Source organism: Anomaloglossus baeobatrachus, chromosome 7, assembly GCF_048569485.1.
Source record: "Anomaloglossus baeobatrachus isolate aAnoBae1 chromosome 7, aAnoBae1.hap1, whole genome shotgun sequence".
Taxonomy (NCBI): domain Eukaryota; kingdom Metazoa; phylum Chordata; class Amphibia; order Anura; family Aromobatidae; genus Anomaloglossus; species Anomaloglossus baeobatrachus.
In genome coordinates, this window is record NC_134359.1 from 109,768,409 (window position 1) to 109,787,925 (window position 19,517).

General features: G+C 45.3%; 1 protein-coding gene across 1 annotated transcript in view; it reads left to right on the forward strand.

Annotated features, from left to right (window-relative positions):
- The window catches only part of LOC142245158 (voltage-gated delayed rectifier potassium channel KCNH8-like), a 771,887-nt gene that overhangs the window by 671,303 nt on the left and 81,067 nt on the right, over positions 1 to 19,517 (forward strand). Inside the window, exons 8-11 of the mRNA XM_075317583.1 lie at positions 10,225 to 10,494; positions 12,570 to 12,769; positions 15,181 to 15,430; positions 18,869 to 19,083. Coding sequence (XP_075173698.1) covers positions 10,225 to 10,494; positions 12,570 to 12,769; positions 15,181 to 15,430; positions 18,869 to 19,083 — 935 coding nt within the window. The remainder of the gene's footprint in view (positions 1 to 10,224; positions 10,495 to 12,569; positions 12,770 to 15,180; positions 15,431 to 18,868; positions 19,084 to 19,517) is intronic.

Below are 19,517 nucleotides of genomic sequence, written 5' to 3' on the forward strand. Positions count from 1 at the left end.
AGTCCTAACCGTATAATAAAGACTGTGATATGGATGAAAAAAAAAACAATGACAAATTTTATTATTAAAAAATACATTATACACAAAAACTTGATATAAATAATAGGCCGATTTCTGATGACATTTACTTTTTAAGCTTTTTGTTACTTTTTTAATGCTGACCCGTCCTCCCCGTCAGTAGTCCTGTCCATGTAGGCAGGACCCTCGCACAGCAAACTGTTTGGGTCAGTACTGGAATATCGTTATCTTGGCCATCTTTGGTGTTTACTAGGCCCATGCAATTATTATTGATGGATCCCATTAAACTAGCAGTAAATTAAAGGGGCTATCTGGGGCTATTTTAATTTTCTTTACTATGGGCCTGAGAAGTAACAGGCAGGGAGTCGGCATCTACCTGCCTGATAGGTTCTAGGCCCAAAGTCTAGCAAAGAAATATTCCTGGAAACCCTAAATCTAGGGAGCATTCGCCCTCCCAGACTGATGATACTACCTGATCCTCCGCTGTCACCATATGCAGTCCAATCCATGGGTTCCTCTGCCATTGTCGCTCCTTGTAATGTATACAAATCTCTCGCTGATTGCTGTGTCTGTCTTCACTCTCAGATGAGGCGTAACAAACTGAGAATAAACGGCTTTTTTTTTTTCATTTCAATTCAAACTGAGCAATTCTATTGGCTGTTTCAATTCGGTTACCATGGTTACAGAGGTAGCTACAGATTTAAAGGGACAGAACGCAGTCATTGCACTATGGTACATTTTACCATGAATGTCATATATCCCTGTATATTTCATGGAGCTGCTCAGATAATGTGTGGGCAGATGCTCCTGTATCGCTCATATATTACATAGATTTGCTTAGAGGCGCTGTAGAGAAATCTGGGGTGAAATTATTTGAGTTGTCAATAGTACATGAATAAAGAAGGCCTGGTAGTGTCTGTAATGGGCCGAAAAATGGGGTTTTATGTTCAGAACAAATCTCAGTATTAACACTAGAACTACTGAGGTTGTCATTTTGACTACTTTGCACTATGTATTTCTATATAGGTGTCACGAGTCCAGTAATTCTAGTGTTAATCAGACATCACCGGCTGCTATTGAAGGATTTTTTTCAATATTCTTATCAACTTTCTAGTGTATTTCCATCACAGAATGCTGTTATATATAGGAGACGCCATAGCTATCAGATCATAGGACTGCAATCTGGGGGCAAAGCAGTCCACCCCCCCGGACATTATACAGTATGTGACAAAAGTGAGTACACCCTTCACGTTTTTGCAAATATTGTGTTATATCTTTCCATGAGACAAAACTGAAGATATGACACTGTCACACAGTGACTACCGGGGTTCTCAGGTATAAGGGAACCCCTGCTGAGCACGGCAACACACAGGGTACACCGGTAACACGATACAATGCTGGGCCCTGGAGGTAGGGATATATGCCGCCCCTGCAGCAGTCGAACTGCTCGGATCCGGGGTCGCTGTGGCTCGAGGGTCTTTCAGACCCGGGGGCTTGCGGCCACTTCGAAGTGTAAAAGGGGGGAATATTTACAAGGGACAGTTTGTGACGCCACCCGTGGTTCATGGTAAGGGGAGTACCGCCGCTGCTGATGGAAGTACCCGGGGGAGATGGAGCAGGGCAGCCAGATGATGTTCCCTTCACGGGTAGGGGAGACCCCGGGACTCTAGAGAATATGGAGGATGGCGAGGTGCGGGCAGTGTGGGCAGGCAGGACGCAGTGAGAGCAGTGTACTGAGACTGTGTGGATGTTGGTGCAACCATTAAGCAGACTCTGACACAGAAGTAAACCAAGTCTCTCGGTGCCACTGCCACTCTGGGGAGCTCGTCCGGGAATCTGTCCCCGCTGGTATTGTTAGTGGTCTGGAGCCTGCCTCCATGCACAATTGTAGAAGTTCCTAAATGACCCTTCAGCCTGAAGCTGTCAGGGTCCCGCTCCCTATATTAGAATAGTGGAGCTATGCTCTCGATGGCTGACACTTGGGATTTCTGTAGGCCGCAGAAGCTGGAGAGCCCTATCCCCCTTGTTGTGTTGGTGCCTTCAATCTCTGAGCTCTTGGGGAAAGTTCATAAAGAGACTATCCTCCACAGGTGAATTACCAGGTTGCGTGAAGCTAATCCCTGACCTAGGGTCCTGTACCCTGCCATGTTCTGGACTTTTCGGTGCCGACCGTTCTCCAAAACTAAGTCTGGGCACCCTTCTCTAATACCCTGCGACCGGGTCTCCGACTCCTCCGGTCCCAGACCACCGTCTGCGACCTAACCAAAGTCTCCAAGGGAGCTACAACTCCCTCCGCTCCTCACTCTCTGAGGGCTACTACTAAACTGACTATATCCCTCCCACCAGTCTGCCTGACCCCTAGGCGGGTGGCCCTTTTCCAGCTAGACCACCCACTGGTGTGCTTGACAGGGTGTGGTGTGAGGTGTGGTTAGGATTTGAGTGCTGATGGGAACAATACCAGAGTTAGGATCCCAGAACCATAGAGGATGAGTTCTGCACCATAAGAGAAAGGAGTGCAGTTCTCTGTGACACCCTGATAAGGTGAGGGGCGTCACAGATACACTCACCTGAGGCTGATGCCTGCACTCTCTAACATCCTTACACGCAGGGGCGTAATGACCGCGGTCGCAGAGGTCGCCACTGCGACCGGGCCCGCAGGGTTATAGGGGCCCGTCATATGCTCTGCAGAGTCGGCTCCTCTCTGTAAGAGAGGAGATGCGCTGTGTAGTGGCCGAGTATCTGGCCTGTGAGTCAGGGGGGCCCTGTGTCAGTAGAGGAGCCCCTGACCTGCGGCAGAGCAGAAGTGCTGCTGCACAGAAGACGGAATCCATCCTGACAGGACCTGCAATGATGTCACACCCATGTGACAGTGTGGGAGGAGACACAGGTTTGCCGGCAGAAAGCAAAGATACTGATTCCTGAATGAGATTTGGACACATGACTGGGGGGTGCAGGGTGAGTGGCATATGAGGGGTGCAGACTGTGACAGAAGGATGTGAAGGGGTGCAGAGTGTTTGAGAGGGGTAAATTGGGGTACAGGCTGGGTGAGATATGTGGGGCAGGGTGTGTGACATATGGGGGTGTAGTGTGTGTGATATGGGGGGTGCAGCCTGTATGGGGAGCGGGGTGTGTGACATATGGGGGTGCAGGCTGTATGGGGAGCAGGGTGTGTGACGTATGGGGGTGTAGTGTGTGTGATATGGGGGTGCAGACTCCATGGGGAGCAGGGTGTGTGACATATGGGGGTGCAGGCTGTATGGGGAGCAGGGTGTGTGACATATGGGGGTGTAGTGTGTGTGATATGGGGGGTGCAGCCTGTATGGGGAGCAGGGTGTGTGACATATGGGTGTGTAGTGTGTGTGATATGGGGGGTGCAGGCTGTATGGTGAGCAGGGTGTGTGACATATGAGGGCAGGGGCGTAACTACCGAGGTCGCAGGGGTCAGAAGGAGAAGAGAGGTACTTGTTTTTTTATTTTGCTGGCTGCATGACACATAGAGGCCCTGGAGAGGCTGGCTGCATGATACATGGAAGCCCTGGGGGGGCTGCATGACACATGGAGGCCCTGGAGGGGCTGGCTACATGATGCCTGGAAGCCCTGGAGGGGCTGGCTGCATGACACATGGAGGCCCTGGAGGGGCTGGCTGCATGACACATAGAGGCCCTGGAGGGGCTGGCTGCATGACACATGGAGGCCCTGGGGGGCTGGCTGCATGACACATGGAGGCCCTGGAGGGGCTGGCTGCATGATACATGGAAGCCCTGGAGGGGCTGGCTGCATGATACATGGAAGCACTGGGTGGGCTGGCTGCATGACACATGGAGGCCCTGGGAGGGCTGGCTGCATGACAAATGGAGGCCCTGGAGGGGCTGGCTGCATGACACATGGAGGCCCTGGGGGGCTGGCTGCATGACACATGGAAGCCCTGGGGGGGCTGGCTGCATGACACATGGAGGCCCTGGAGGGGCTGGCTGCATGATACATGGAAGCCCTGGGGGGGCTGGCTGCATGACACATGGAGGCCCTGGAGGGGGTGGCTGCATGACACATGGATGCCCTGGGGTGGCTGGCTGCATGACACATGGAGGCCCTGGAGGGGCTGGCTGCATGACACATGGAAGCCCTGGGGGGGCTGGCTGCATGACACATGGAGGCCCTGGGGGGGACTGGCTGCATGACACATGGAAGCCCTGGGGGGGCTGGCTGCATAACACATGGTGAGCAGGGTGTGTGACATATGAGGGCAGGGGCACAACTACCGAGGTCGCAGGGGTCAGAAGGAGAAGAGAGGTACTTGTTTTTTTATTTTGCTGGCTGCATGACACATGGAAGTCCTGGGGGGGCTGGCTGCATGACACATGGAAGCCCTGGGGGGCTGGCTGCATGATACATGGAGGCCCTGGGGGGGCTGGCTGCATGATACATGGAAGTCTATGGGACTGCATAATAAACATTAAGGACACCTGTGTGTGATATGGGGGGTGCAGGCTGTATGGTGAGCAGGGTGTGTGACATATGAGGGCAGGGGCGTAACTATCGAGGTCGCAGGGGTCAGAAGGAGAAGAGAGGTACTTGTTTTTTTATTTTGCTGGCTGCATGACACATAGAGGCCCTGGAGAGGCTGGCTGCATGATACATGGAAGCCCTGGGGGGGGGCTGCATGACACATGGAAGCCCTGGGGGGCTGGCTGCATGACACATGGAGGCCCTGGAGGGGCTTGGTACATGATTCCTGGAAGCCCTGGAGGGGCTGGCTGCATGACACATGGAGGCCCTGGAGGGGCTGGCTGCATGACACATGGAGGCCCTGGAGGGGCTGGCTGCATGATACATGGAAGCCCTGGGGGGGCTGGCTGCATGACACATGGAAGCCCAGGGGGGGCTGGCTGCATGACACATGGAGGCCCTGGAGGGGCTGGCTGCATGATACATGGAAGCCCTGGGGGGGCTGGCTGCATGACATATGGAGGCCCTGGAGGGGGTGGCTGCATGACACATGGAAGCCCTGGGGGGGCTGGCTGCATGACACATGGAGGCCCTGGAGGGGCTGGCTGCATGATACATGGAAGCCCTGGGGGGGCTGGCTGCATGACACATGGAGGCCCTGGAGGGGGTGGCTGCATGACACATGGAAGCCCTGGGGTGGCTGGCTGCATGACACATGGAGGCCCTGGAGGGGCTGGCTGCATGACACATGGAAGCCCTGGGGGGGCTGGCTGCATGACACATGGAGGCCCTGGGGGGGACTAGCTGCATGACACATGGAGGCCCTGGGGTGCTGACTGCATGACACATGGAGGCCCTGGGGGGGCTGGCTGCATGACACATGGAAGCCCTGGGGGGGCTGGCTGCATGACACATGGAAGCCCTGGGGGGGCTGGCTGCATGACACATGGAAGCCCTGGGGGGCTGGCTGCATGATACATGGAGGCCCTGGGGGGGCTGGCTGCATGATACATGGAAGTCTATGGGACTGCATAATAAACATGAAGGACACCTTATACATGGACTATAGGGGTGTATTATACATGGAGGTCTATGGGGATGCATTATACAACATGAAGGACACCTTATACATGGGTTAGGGGTGTATTATACATGGAGGAGTATGGGGCTGCATAATACAATATGAAGATTTATGGGGCTGCATTATAATACATATAGGACTATGGGGGCTGCATTATAATATATGGAGGACTATGGAGGCTACCTTACACACGGACTATAGGGGTGCGTTATAAAACATGGAGAACTATGTGGTGCAGTATAAAATATGGAGAACTATGGGGTGAATTATAATATATGGAGGACTATGGGAAATGCATTATAATACATGGAGGACTATGGGGGTGCATTACATTATATGAAGGATTATGTGGGACCCTTTATACTATATAGAAGGCTATGTGGGGGCCATTATAGTATTTGGAGAACTATATACTAGGGGGGACAAAGATACAAGCATGGGATGGAAATAGTTTGTGCTGAGCTAAAAAGGCTCTTTTCCTCAGCACCCAGCTTTCCCATGCTCTGCTGTACATCTTTCCCCTCAGCACCCAGCTTTCCCATGTTCTGCTATACATCTTCTCTCAGCACCCAGCTTTCCCATGCTCTGTTATGGTAAATCTGGGTGCTGAGAGAAAGCTGTATGGCAGAGCATGGGGAAGCTGGGTGATGATGACAAGATGGATATCAGATTATGGGAAAACTGGGTGCTGATAGAGGGATTTCAGATCATGGGAAACCTGGGTCCTGAAGGTAAAAGCCAAGTGTCAGCGTCATTATTCTGTACCGCGAGTGTCAGTGTCATTATCCCGTACCCTAAGGGGCACTTTGCACACTACAACATCGCAAGCCGATGCTTGTGATGCCGAGCCCGATAGTCCCCGCCCCCGTCGCAGCTGCGATATCATGGTGATAGCTGGTGTAGCGAACATTATCGCTACGCCAGCTTCACATGCACTCACCTGCCCTGCGACGTCGCTCTGGCCGGCGACCCGCCTCCTTATTAAGGGGGTGGGTCGTGCGGCGTCATAGCGTCATCACACAGCAGGCGGCCAATAGAAGCGGAGGGGCGGAGATGAGTGGGACGTAAGCATCCCGCCCACCTCCTTCCTTCCGCATAGCTGGCGTGAGCCGCAGGACGCAGGTAGGAAATGTTCCTCGCTCCTGCGGCTTCACACACAGTGATGTGTGATGCCGCTGGAATGAGGAACAACATCGTAACATCAGTCATTTCCAAATTATGGAAATGACCAACGCTACACCGATGATACGATTACGTCGATTTTACGCTCGTTAATCGTATCAAAAAGGCTTTACACACTACGATATCGCCTGCGATGCCGGATGTGTGTCACTTTCAATTTGACCCCACCGACATCGCACCTGCGATGTCGTAGTGTGCAAAGTGCCCCTTAGTGTCGGTGTACGTGGAGGAGGGGCCCCGGTCCAAATTTTGCACCAGGGCCCATCAAACTCTAGTTACGCCACTGGCTCAGAAGTATCTTTTTTTTTAATGTTCATTTTGACAGTAAGTGTCCATGCTATTTATTGCCAATTAGCTAGAAAGGGTCGTATAATAGGAAGTGCAGACGATCATTATTATGAATGCTTATCCTGACCTTTAATTTTGATGGATAGATAAGCATTAGCATTCCGTGCAGTATCACAGAACTCATTCTAAAGTGCACCGACATCCTATTTATAGACGTAGAGGAAGAGAAAAAGTCTGTTTCTTTAAAGGAAATCAGGAAAATCTATAAATCAGAATGTTATGTTTGTGCATGTGGCTTAAATATAAATTGACTTTGCTGTTTCTTTCTATGTACGTCTGGTAATTAAATGGAGGATACAGATTCCTGCCGCATTATTACAAATTTTAAATGAATGTCTACATGTTCTGTTCTATCGAGCGCATCAACAACGAATTTGTATTAATGTAATAATGAAAGGCTCAGAAATCTGTTGTCATCTTGACAAGATGATGGAAAAAACACAGCAAAATAATTTCTTTTGTGGAGTAGTTTGGAACTGGGAATAAAAAGACAAGATAAACTATGTGTAAATGATATTTTATGTGGTTTGTATTTTTGCTATACCTCTGTTTATGTTGTATTTGTAGTGGCCATTGATGTTTACTGTCGGGGATTAACCAGCTGATATTGCATAACTATAGTGTGAATATTTTTAGTGAATCATCCATTGTAATATAATGTGGCAGACAGTTCCATATTTATCCTGTGCGCAGAATAGACGATCGCCATCTGTGATTATGATTAGGCTTTCTTTTCTCTAGACCCGAAACACTAATCCTCAGGGCCCCCAACAGATCACGATTTCAGGATTTCCCTAGTATTACACAGGTGATGGCATTATTATCAGGATATCAGATAATGTCACAGGTTCTCTCCCCGGCACCATACTAAGGAAATGGCATTTCACCCATTCCCTTAATAATCTTGGTCGCTCTTCTCTGCACCCCTGTACGCACTATTTCTATTATTTCCTTCTTATACAATGGAGCACAAACTTGTACGCTGTATTCTAAGGGGTACTTTGCACGTTGCGACATCGCTACTGCGATATCGTTGGGGTCAAATCGAAAGTGACGCACATCCGGGGCCGATAACGACGTCGCAACGTGTAAAGCCTAGAAGCACCGATAAACGATCTCAAAAGCGTCGAAAATCGGTGATCTGTGTAGTGTTGGTCATTTCCATAATTTCGCTGCAACGACAGGTACGATGTTGTTCCTCGTTCCTGCAGCAGCACACATCGCTGTGTATGAAGCCGCAGGAGTGAGGAACATCTCCTTACCTGCGTCCCGCCTGCAATGAGGAAGGAAGGAGGTGGGCGGGATGTTCACATCCCGCTCATCTCCGCCCCTCCGCTTCTATTGGTCGCCTGCCGTGTGACGTCACTGTGACGCCGCACGACCCGCCCCCTTAGGAAGGAGGCGGGTCGCTGGCCAGAGCGATGTCGCAGGGCAGGTAAGTGCGTGTGAAACTGCCGTAGCAATAATGTTCCCTACGGCAGCTATCACAAGAGATCTGCGACGGGGGCGGGGACTATCTCGCTCGGCATCGCTACAATCGGCTAGCGATGTCGCAGCGTGCAAAGTACCCCTAAGTGTAGTCAGTAGTCACTTGTTAGGGGCAAAACTTTTCTTGTCATGAACATCTATGCCTCTTTTAATGCCTTCCATAATTTTATTTTCCTTGGCAGCAGCTGCCTGACACTAGTCACTCAAGTTGAGTTTGCCGTTCACCCAAAGGCTTTTTCAGTGGGCGATTTACCATTTAGTACACAATTGTAAATTTTATTTCATTTTATTGCATGACCTTACATTTATCTACACTAAATTTCAATAGCCGTTTCTCAGCCCTGACCTCCAGCTTACAATTTTAAATTATCCCTTTTGTTTAACTACCTTGCGGAAAATGTGTCTCACCCATAGCAACCAATGAGAACTTAGCTTTAATTTTCTAAACTGCTCTAGTAAAAGAAAGATTGCTCTGATTGGTTGCTACATGCAACAAAGCCTGGGTCTTTAGGCAGCTTTGATAAATCTGCTTCAATGTATGTGGGGACAATCCGTGTCTGTCTGCCACTATCTATATGGGATACTCTGTGCGTGGCACTATGAATATGGATACTCTGTGTTTGGCACTATGTATATGGATACTCTGTGCTTGGTACTATGTATATGGATACTCTGTGCTTGGCACTATGTAAATGGGTACTCTGTGCTTGGCACAATGTGCATGGATACTCTGTGCTTGGCACTATGTATATGGATACTCTGTGCTTGGCACTATGTAAATTGGTACTCTGTGCTTGGCACAATGTGTATGGATACTCTGTGCTTCGCACTATGTATATAGATACTCTGTGCTTGGCACTATGTAAATGGGTACTCTGTGCTTTGCACTATTTATATGGATACTCTGTGCTTGTCACTAAACTTATAGATAGTCTGTGTTTGTCTCTAAACTTATAGATAGTCTGTGTTTGGAACTATGTATGGGGATAATTTGTGCTTGGCACTATGTATGGAATACTATGCGCTTGACACTATGTATGGAGTCACTCTCTACTTGTCACTATGTATGGGGTACCCTCTGTTTGGCACAATGTGTGGGAATACTCTGTCCTTGGCACTATGTATGAGGATATTCTGTACTTGAAACTATGTATGGGGATACTCTGTGCTTGGCACTAGCATGGGGTCACTCTTTGTTTGTTACTATGCATGGGGTACTCTGTGTTAGTACTATGTTTGTGCATACTCTATGCTTGGCACAATGTATGAAGATACTCTGTGCTTGACACTATGTATGAGGATACTCTGTCCATAGCATTATTCATGGGGATCCTTTGTGCTTGGCACTATACATGGGATACTCTATCCTTGGTACTATGTATATGCATACTCTGTGCTTGGTACTATGTATATAGATACCCTGTGCTTGGAATTATGTATATCGATACTCTGTGCTTTGCACTATGTATATGGATACTCTGTGCTTTGCACTATGTATATGGATACTCTGTACTTGGCAGTATACATAGGTCACTCTCTGCTTGGCAACAAATAGGATAAAACCACTTAAATGCATTATTCACTTGAATTTATGCATGTTTAGTACATTACAATCCGGATTCTGGACTGACTATATCCTGTTTTTTATTCTCTTTCATCAGGATGGTTACACGAGTTTTCCAAACGTCTCGGAACGCCATATCAATCAGTAGAAAGATTTGATACATTTTCCAATGGTAGCACACACTCCAATGGTAGTCATGGGGTAAATCAATCAGGATTGGAATTAGCTGGTGGACCTTCTCTCCGGAGTTCTTATATCACGTCTTTATATTTTGCTCTCAGCAGCCTTACTAGTGTAGGATTTGGGAATGTGTCTGCCAACACAGATGCCGAAAAGATCTTCTCTATCTGCACCATGCTGATTGGAGGTAAGATGAGATCCTGTTGACATGTATAGGAAGTCAAAATATATACTAGTGCTATTTTCATTGTAGATGCTAAAATGAATTAACAGTTAGTACATTATTGGACCCTAGAAGACATCTTTAAGAAACTAGCCAACATAATCCCATAAACAAACAATATAGTGTGGCAGAATTTTTAGACTGTAGATGGCTTTTCGCCTTTTCAAAATATATCCGATATGCATAGAACTTGGGTCTAGACTTTAAAATAATGTAACTATCAGCAATGAGATGGTGCAGGCTCTTGTATAAGCCCATCTAGCGAAATATCTCCAACTATATTTTTTAGAGTTTGAGTTTCAGAATAATTTATCATGAACATTAATGTTCCTCCACTTGTGACAACGTACGCATCCATTTCATGGAATTTTTCCCATTGTAAAGTTCTACAGTGAATAACAATTGAGAACCTGACTACGGTTTCCAATGTGCAATTTAGAGGGCTTCAAATCCTATTGTATGTAATGTAAATGCAGAAATTGTTCCTTCAGCGCCTGCAGCAATTTCAGCTCCCGCTATTTTCATGTCAGACGTTCACAATGTTTTGAAACAGTAAAAGTGGTTACATTGTGTTCTCCTAAACAGTTTGTAGGCATCACCTGAGAAACATCTCAGGTTTTTGATTTTTTCATCTCAGCAGGGCCTCCAAGTTGTTTTGGTAGGACGTACATAATTGCTCCATCAGCATGCAAAATAGAGATCAGCGCAAAACTCTGTTTAGAACTTATGGGTGCTTTTTGTGAAGCTCTCCAAACTAATTAAAAACTAGAACTCTAAAAACACAAAATCTAATATACTTTGCGAAGGATTAGTCAAAAGGTTGTCCTTTTGGATCTGCCTAAGACCCTTAAAGGGGTGGTTCACTAGTTAGCATTACTGGCCACATCGATATAATGTTGAGAAACAAGGTTTTTCTCAAATACCTTGTGTTGGCAATAGGGCTTGTGAGTGGTGCTATTGCGGTCTGCTCATCCTCATCATGTGACCCCTGGGCTCTGTGATCTCTGATGTCCGGTGATGTTACATCAACTTCCAGTTGACACCACCAAGGCCAGCCCCAGTTCTTTGTGAGTGACTGGGCTGTGGACGGTGTTTCACTACTCATCACAACCCAACGTCACAGCCCAGCCTCTCCCTGCTGCCTCCTTCACTGCAGAGCGCCGCAAGCAGGAGTGATGCTTGGCTGTGATGAGAAACGGTGCCCACATCCCAGTCATTCACGGAGACTGGGTCCCGCCTCGGTGATGTCAGGTCAACTGGAAGTTGACGTGACATCACCAGACATCAGAGGTCACGGAGCCAGGGAGTCATGCGATGGGCATGAGCGGACCGCAGTAGCGCCGCTCACAGGCACCATTGCTAACACAAGGTATTTGAGAGAAGCCTTGTTTCTCAATTTTATATTGATGTGGCTTGGAAAACTGAGGGTGAACCATCCCTTTAAGGGACTGCCCAGTTTAGAAAATACATTTGCATACACTTTTAGAATTATGAGTCAATAGAACTTTGCTCAGGGTCCTAATTTTTGGTTACAAACGGCGTCTCTTGCCTTGGAGGACCTTGTCCTACATTATAGTCAACCTATTTGTACAATTAGACCTATGTAATGTTAAATTTCCCCTTTTCTTGGTTCTGTAGGGACATTTTACACTTACTGTTAGGTTTCCCTACAGAGAGATTTTTATTTTGGTCTCTTTTATGTACTTGCTAGTCTGCTTCTCTATAATTTCAGTGTTATGTTCAGTAATACAGAAAAAAAGGAGAATTGTAGGGTCCATTATTACATTTTATTCCAGAACTCTTTATTTTTTTACTCAAAGGGCTGCTAAGCTTAACAGTAAAGGAAAAATATATACACAATATAGATAGTAATGTTTTATATAAATGCACTAAAAAGGCAATGTAAAAAAAATGCATGAAAAGGTCAAATTGATAGTCCCAATTTCTATTTTCACTGGGTCTCAGGCAGGTTAGGTTACTTTGTGTTGTTGACTCATTATTTTTCCATTGAATTATTTTGGTCTTGCTCTTTTGTTCAGCACTTATGCATGCAGTGGTATTTGGCAATGTGACTGCCATCATTCAGAGGATGTATTCTCGACGGTCTCTTTACCACACCCGTACTAAGGACCTGAAGGATTTTATACGAGTGCATCGTATGCCCAAGCCACTTAAGCAGAGGATGCTGGAGTGTTTCCAAACTACATGGTCAGTCAACAATGGCATTGATGCCAATGAGGTATGTGAGATGGATGTGGTGAGAGCCATTTAGTAGTGCAATATGGGTAATGCTTCAGTAGGTACTTGGCAATGACACATGGGTGGCTACCAGACTGTTCCTTATGTCACTGATGGACCAACTATTATGAAAAATGAAGAGGTGTATAGTATAACTTTAGACTAAGTTTAGTAAAAATTTATCCATCCCAAAGTGATAATGGGTGTACTAAAATAATGAGCCATTGAAACTCTATTAAAACTTCAAAATGGCAGGATGAATATTTAGATGCAACCAGTGTTGGCACTAATAGAAATTGCTGGAAACAGTAAATTACCATCAAGACAGACATCCAGATGTCTTACTTAGGGTACCTTCACACTTAGCGATGCAGCAGCGATCCGACCAGCGATCTGACCTGGTCAGGATCGCTGCTGCATCGCTACATGGTCGCTGGTGAGCTGTCAAACAGGCAGATCTCACCAGCGACCAGTGAACAGCCCCCAGCCAGCAGCGACGTGCAAGCGACGCTGCGCTTGCACGGAGCCGCCGTCTGGAAGCTGCGGAGACTGGTAACTAAGGTAAACATCGGGTATGGTTACCCGATGTTTACATTAGTTACCAGCGCACACCGCTTAGCTGTGTGTGCAGGGAGCAGGGAGCCGCGCACACTGAGCGCTGGCTCCTTGCTCTCCTAGCTACAGTACACATCGGGTTAATTAACCCGATGTGTACAGCAGCTACATGTGCAGAGAGCCGGAGCCGGCAGCACAGGCAGCGTGAGAGCTGCAGAGGCTGGTAACTAAGGTAAATATCGGGTAACCACCTTGGTTACCCGATGTTTATCTTGGTTACAAGCTTACCTCAGCTGCCAGACGCCGGCTCCTGCTCCTCTGCTAGCTTCATTTGTCGCTCTCTCGCTGTCACACACCGTGATCTGTGTGTCACAGCGGGAGAGCGCCTTTGAAGAAAACGAACCAGGGCTGTGTGTAACGAGCAGCGATCTCGCAGCAGGGGCCAGATCGCTGCTCAGTGTCACACACAGCGAGATCGCTAATGAGGTCACTGCTGCGTCACAAAAAGCGTGACTCAGCAGCGATCTCGGCAGTGAGCTCGCTGTGTGTGAAGCACCCCTTATTATAGTTGACAGATCTAAGCACAATGATATGTAAATGAAGGATACATTGAAACAAGTCACCAGTAGAGATGAGCGAACCTGAGGTTCAGTGTTTGTACCAAACACAGACTTTACAACAAAAACAGAGTTCGGGTGCTTTACCTATGCAAACCACCCTCATGAGCATCACTGTGCTCGGGGTACGCTGAGTACGTAGCCCAGTGTGAGCCGCTTGCAGTGTCCAAACGGCTCACACTGGGGGTAACAACAGCGTGATTGGATGTAGTGTGCAGCAAACAAAAAAAATATAAAAACCTTGCCAACCCTCCCCCGGAACTGATCTGTTTATGGCTGGTTGCATGTGGTTGGAGAGTCGAAGTGCCCAATTAGTGACTTCCATTGGGGGTTTAGGTCATGTCCGGGTCCCAAACGAAATTTTACTTAAAGTCTTCCTGAAACCGCCGAACCAAACTTTCACGGGTCCGCACATCTTTAGTCAGCAGATTTGGCAATTTTTTGGTTTGAAAACCAAACAAAAAAATGGTTGGTGGACCTCTCAGGATTCCTGTTTTGTTAATTCACATAATCGTGGTTGGGGTCTTATTATAATTGTAACAGGCATAAAATATTTGTTTTGAGCACTTCTTTGATCTTCAGAAAGACTTTCATGTAGCTTCACAATTCCAGCTGTGTGCTACAAACACTTTTGGAAATTTATCCCACTGCCCAAATCGATTGTGGTCTCTCTCGCAGATTATTATTGAAGACTTTGTTTTACTGGAGAAGATGAATCTTTTTCTTATTCACAGAAGACTCCTATTGTCAGATAAAAAGAAAAGCTTTGCACACTGAGGCCATGTAATTCCACCACGTGGATTCGAGATGACATAATAGCATCTCCCGTTGCCGGAGGCTGCTTGTATCTGCGGAGAGCCCAGCACAATAGAAACAACCATTGTCACTCTCAGGACATACATTGATACAGAGCAGTCTACACTGTCATCGACTGGTGTATTGGCTATAATTATCCCAAAGAGGCCAATAGACCTGTCACATCTCTTTTATATGTTATATTTATACTAAACTACTTTTCTGCAATAGTGTTTATGGAGTTTTATTTGCTTTTCAGCATAGCATATAAACATATATATTACAATTTTATGGTCCCCATGTTACATTGAAATATATACATTTGGCATTTTTATTACTTTCTAGGTTGTCTTTTATGAGAATATTGATTGCATTACTGGCTAGGATGTATGGTAGACCTTTTTCAAATCTGTACCGACCCTTGTTTTTTTGTTTTCCTGTTTAGCTTCTTAGGGATTTTCCTGACGAACTGAGAGCTGACATAGCGATGCATCTTAACAAGGAAATCCTCCAGCTGCCAATATTCGAGTCTGCCAGTCGAGGCTGTCTGCGTTCTCTATCTCTTAGCATTAAAACCTCTTTTTGCGCCCCAGGAGAATATCTGATCAGGCAAGGGGATGCTTTACAAGCCATATATTTTGTTTGCTCGGGATCTATGGAGGTGCTGAAGGACAATACTGTTCTTGCCATCTTAGGTGAGAACAATGAGGCATTCTTCTTTGCAAAGACCAACTATTAGATTGGAAAGCATGATAACATTTTTAGGAATAAATGAGTTACAACAATAACCATAAAGATTGCTCTGGGGATGGGTGATTTTATAGAAAATATCACGGAATGACAAAAACAACAATTTTATAACCGAGTTTATGGAACTGACCTACAAGTAAAGCAGATTGCCTGTCGGCAGTCTATGGGTTTTATGTGACAATCTGCATATAACTTGTAAATTCTAGTAGTAAGTAAATGGTTGCAGCTTTGTAAAAGGCATATTTAGGGTGACTCTGCTGAATGTGAATTTTTCATAGTGACCTTGCTTTGTATTTTTGGATCCCTCTTGTATGAACACATTCATTAGAGCAGTCTCAGCTCAACTAATAATATGTAAAGCAGAGCATTCACTTAGCATTTCCAGGCTGCTTATAATGGAAGTTCCAGCTGCTTTTCTCTGCCAGACGGAGGGCTAGCTTTCTTCGCTGCCTTTGTAACCCTACTGTTCTCCCGAGAACCCTATAATGAAAACATAACCTGGATCTGTAATGTATTTTCTTTTTGATACATGGAAGGGATGGATAAAGCTGTGCATTTGTGAGCAGGATAATGTTGCTGAAGGTTCAATAACTGGCACTTCACTCTGATCACTCTTGCTACATTATTGTTGAGGAGGGAATTGAGGGGCGAGGGAGCATGGAGGAAAATATGCAGTGCTTGGGACACTAGGGTGAAGGCAGGGAGTATGATGTAAGCTACATTCCCACCATGAGTACTGTATTTGGTGAGTTTTTGATGTTGCAGAATTTCTGCACCTTTAGACCCCACTATAGCTTTTTATACAGCCTGATCAGATCTCATAGTTTGCACTGACGAGGGACAATCATCCTGAATCACTGTGTCTGCAAATTGAGGTTCTGATCTGGCATAAATCCTAAGACTTGTTAAAGGGTTACTTTTGACTTTTGAAATTGCTACCTCCAATAGGTGGTACCAGAATTTGTCTTCTTCCTCCCTGAAGAGACATCTTGCACCTATTACTTAAATTAAGCTACTTGTTTTTATTGTTTTTTTAACACATTTTTTACTCTTGCTGTGGTTTTTGTCTCTTGTTGGTATGTCATGCTTTAAATAAAGCTTTTTTTTATACTTCCTGGTATTTGCTTTTGATAAAACTTTATTGATATACTTAGGTGCGGATTACATATGTTTTTGATGCTTTCCCACAATGGAAAATATATGCGGGTTTTTAACATTTGGAATTTCAGCATCTAATGCAAGTCTATGGGTAATATTTGCACAGAAAACTCAGCATATCAGAAAGAGAAATTGACAAGTTGCGGATTTGAAACACCGCAGGTCAGATTACGCTGAGTAGAATAGAAGCACAGAGGGCGGGAGATTTCTATAAATCCCATCCACTTTGCTGGCTGCGTTTTTGATGCAGCATCAAAAACTCACCAAAGACTCACCGTACACAACCTAAGGCCCCCTCCACAGTTCTGTGCTTCCAGTATTTGTTGTATCCATTCTTTTCGCGAACACCACACGTACCCATTATAATCTATGGGGCAGCTCACATATCCGTGTTATTACAGTCTGCGTGTCCATGAAAAACACATGGAGATATGTCCATTTTTTTCTGGCAGCACGGATGACAAGGGCCAATACAAATCTATGTGTCCGTGAAAAATCCATAGAGCACATGAATGGCATCAGTGCACAGTCCGTATGCTGTAAGCGTTTAACATTGCAAAGTATAGGAGAAGCCTTCAAATGTATTTATCCATCCGTGAAAAACACAGATTACATACTGATGGTAAAAAATGGACAGACGGATAACAAAACGATGCAAAACACTGATGACATTGGTACCATTTTTTATCCTACATGTTTTATACAAACGTGTGAAGTATTCTTAAAGCATAGCTTTCGTTTTAATTTTTATTTCATAGATCATTATTGCAGATGAAAATAAGTAACTTTGCAATATTTCTTATCAGACAAATCTGCTTCTTTCTCTGCCAGAATTGACCAGTCATTATCAAAATTCTCAATTTTGAGATAAAATCTGTATTCAGTGAAGACTTTCCCATTACTGAGATAGGAGATGGCAGCTGGTGCTGATGAGATTCTATGTAGTTAAAAAAGGGCAAAGCCCTGCCTCTAGCTCCTCCCTCTGCATCTAGCTCCTGCCCCTCCCCTCATCATAGACTTTCCTCAGTAACAGATTTTACCCCAGAATTGAGAATTTTGATAATGACTGATCAATTCTGGCAGAGCAAGAAGCAAATTTGTCTGATAAGATTTATTACAGAGTTGCATATTTTCATGTGTACTATTAATTTATGAAATAAAAATTAAAAAGATGGTTATGATTTAAGGAAAAGAGAGGTGTTAATAATGGTTCTGAAAGGCGTGGCTGCTCATCAATCACAATTGGAACAACTGGCAGAAATGAGGAGAGAAAAGTGGGAAGATTTTATGCATACTGATTAATTCAGCCAATACTTTTTTTTGCCTGCCGCTATCCTCTTAAGAAAGTTTGAACATTACTGTTTAGCCATTCTTATAAATTACTACCGTACCTATAAACAAAATAAAATGAAAAAAAAAATAATAAAATAAAATAAAGAGAAAAAAATGCTAACGGAGAAGATAGAATAATATAATATATTTTGTAACAGTTTTTTATCAAGATATAGGAACATTTTTATTACATGGATATGTAATATGGAGCTTATAAGATATGACTTATAAATTAAAGGGATTGTCCACTACTTGAACAACCCCTTCTCATTCCCCTTGTTCGCCCCCGTAAAAGTAAATAAGCTTATACTCACCTCTGGTGCGGCCGTAGTTCCAGCTGCGTTCCCGAGGCGAATGTGACATTGTTATGACATGCGAGTCCCGCGACTAACCAGTGCCGGCTTCCTTCTCCCGGACATTTCAGCAGGAGGTCAGTGCAACACTTACAACCTGCTCAAATGTCCAAAGGCAGTGAGAAGGAAGCCAAGAGCTGATTGGACGGTGGCTCATGTGTCATAACACTGTCACGTGGGAACGAGACTTTAGACATCGCTTGTTCCGCGGCCGCCCCAGAGGTGAGTATAGGCTTATTTATTTTTATGTGGGCGAACAAGGGGAATGAGAAGGGGTTGTCCAAGTGGACAACCCCTTTAATGCTTTGCATCGATTTCCTGACCAAATGTTATCATATCCTTCATTTTTAAAGTATAACAGTCAAAGCATTTCATGCAAGGTCTTCTCTAGTTTTGTCTCTAGCAAACTTATGAATTCAGTAAGGGGTATAGTAAAAATGTTGTACAAATTTATCACGACACAATAAAAGCAACTGTGTTGTCCATGAATACTTTGGTGATAAAAAACAAAATATGACTCTGTCTCTCTGATCTTTCCAGGAAAAGGAGATTTGATCGGTTCAGACAATCTCAACAAGAACTGGGTGATTAAGACCAATGCTAATGTGAAAGCCTTAACCTACTGTGATCTGCAGTACATCAGTCTGAAGGGTCTTCGGGAGGTCTTAGAGCTCTATCCAGAATACTCCCAAAAATTTATCTCTGAAATCCAGCATGACCTCACCTACAATCTCCGGGAAGGCAGTGAGGCAGACGTAAGTTTAGCTGTTTTGTTCTGGTGGTAATATTATAGTTTTCAATAACATCAATCATTACAATTCTTTTTGGGAAATAAAAAAGGAAGAACTGCGACAACAACGCCAATGAATGAAAGTGGTAAGCTTTATTGAACACAGGGTAGGTGAGTGGCGGCACAATACAAGTGAGACTACAGGTCACAGTAAGTCCAGAATCTATTGGTCAATAAAATATCAGTAGAAAAATGCTCAAAAAATGAATAAGCATAATAATATCCCTAAACCACAATTGATATAGGGGACAACAAGGTACACCAACCAAAAGGAGCTATGTGAATGTCACATGATGGGAGTGGGAGTCAGTAATGAGGAGCATGGTATAAGGATTTACTAGTTACCAGATGCTCATGAGATATAAACAAACCTCAAAGGGCACAGACTGGGCCACACCA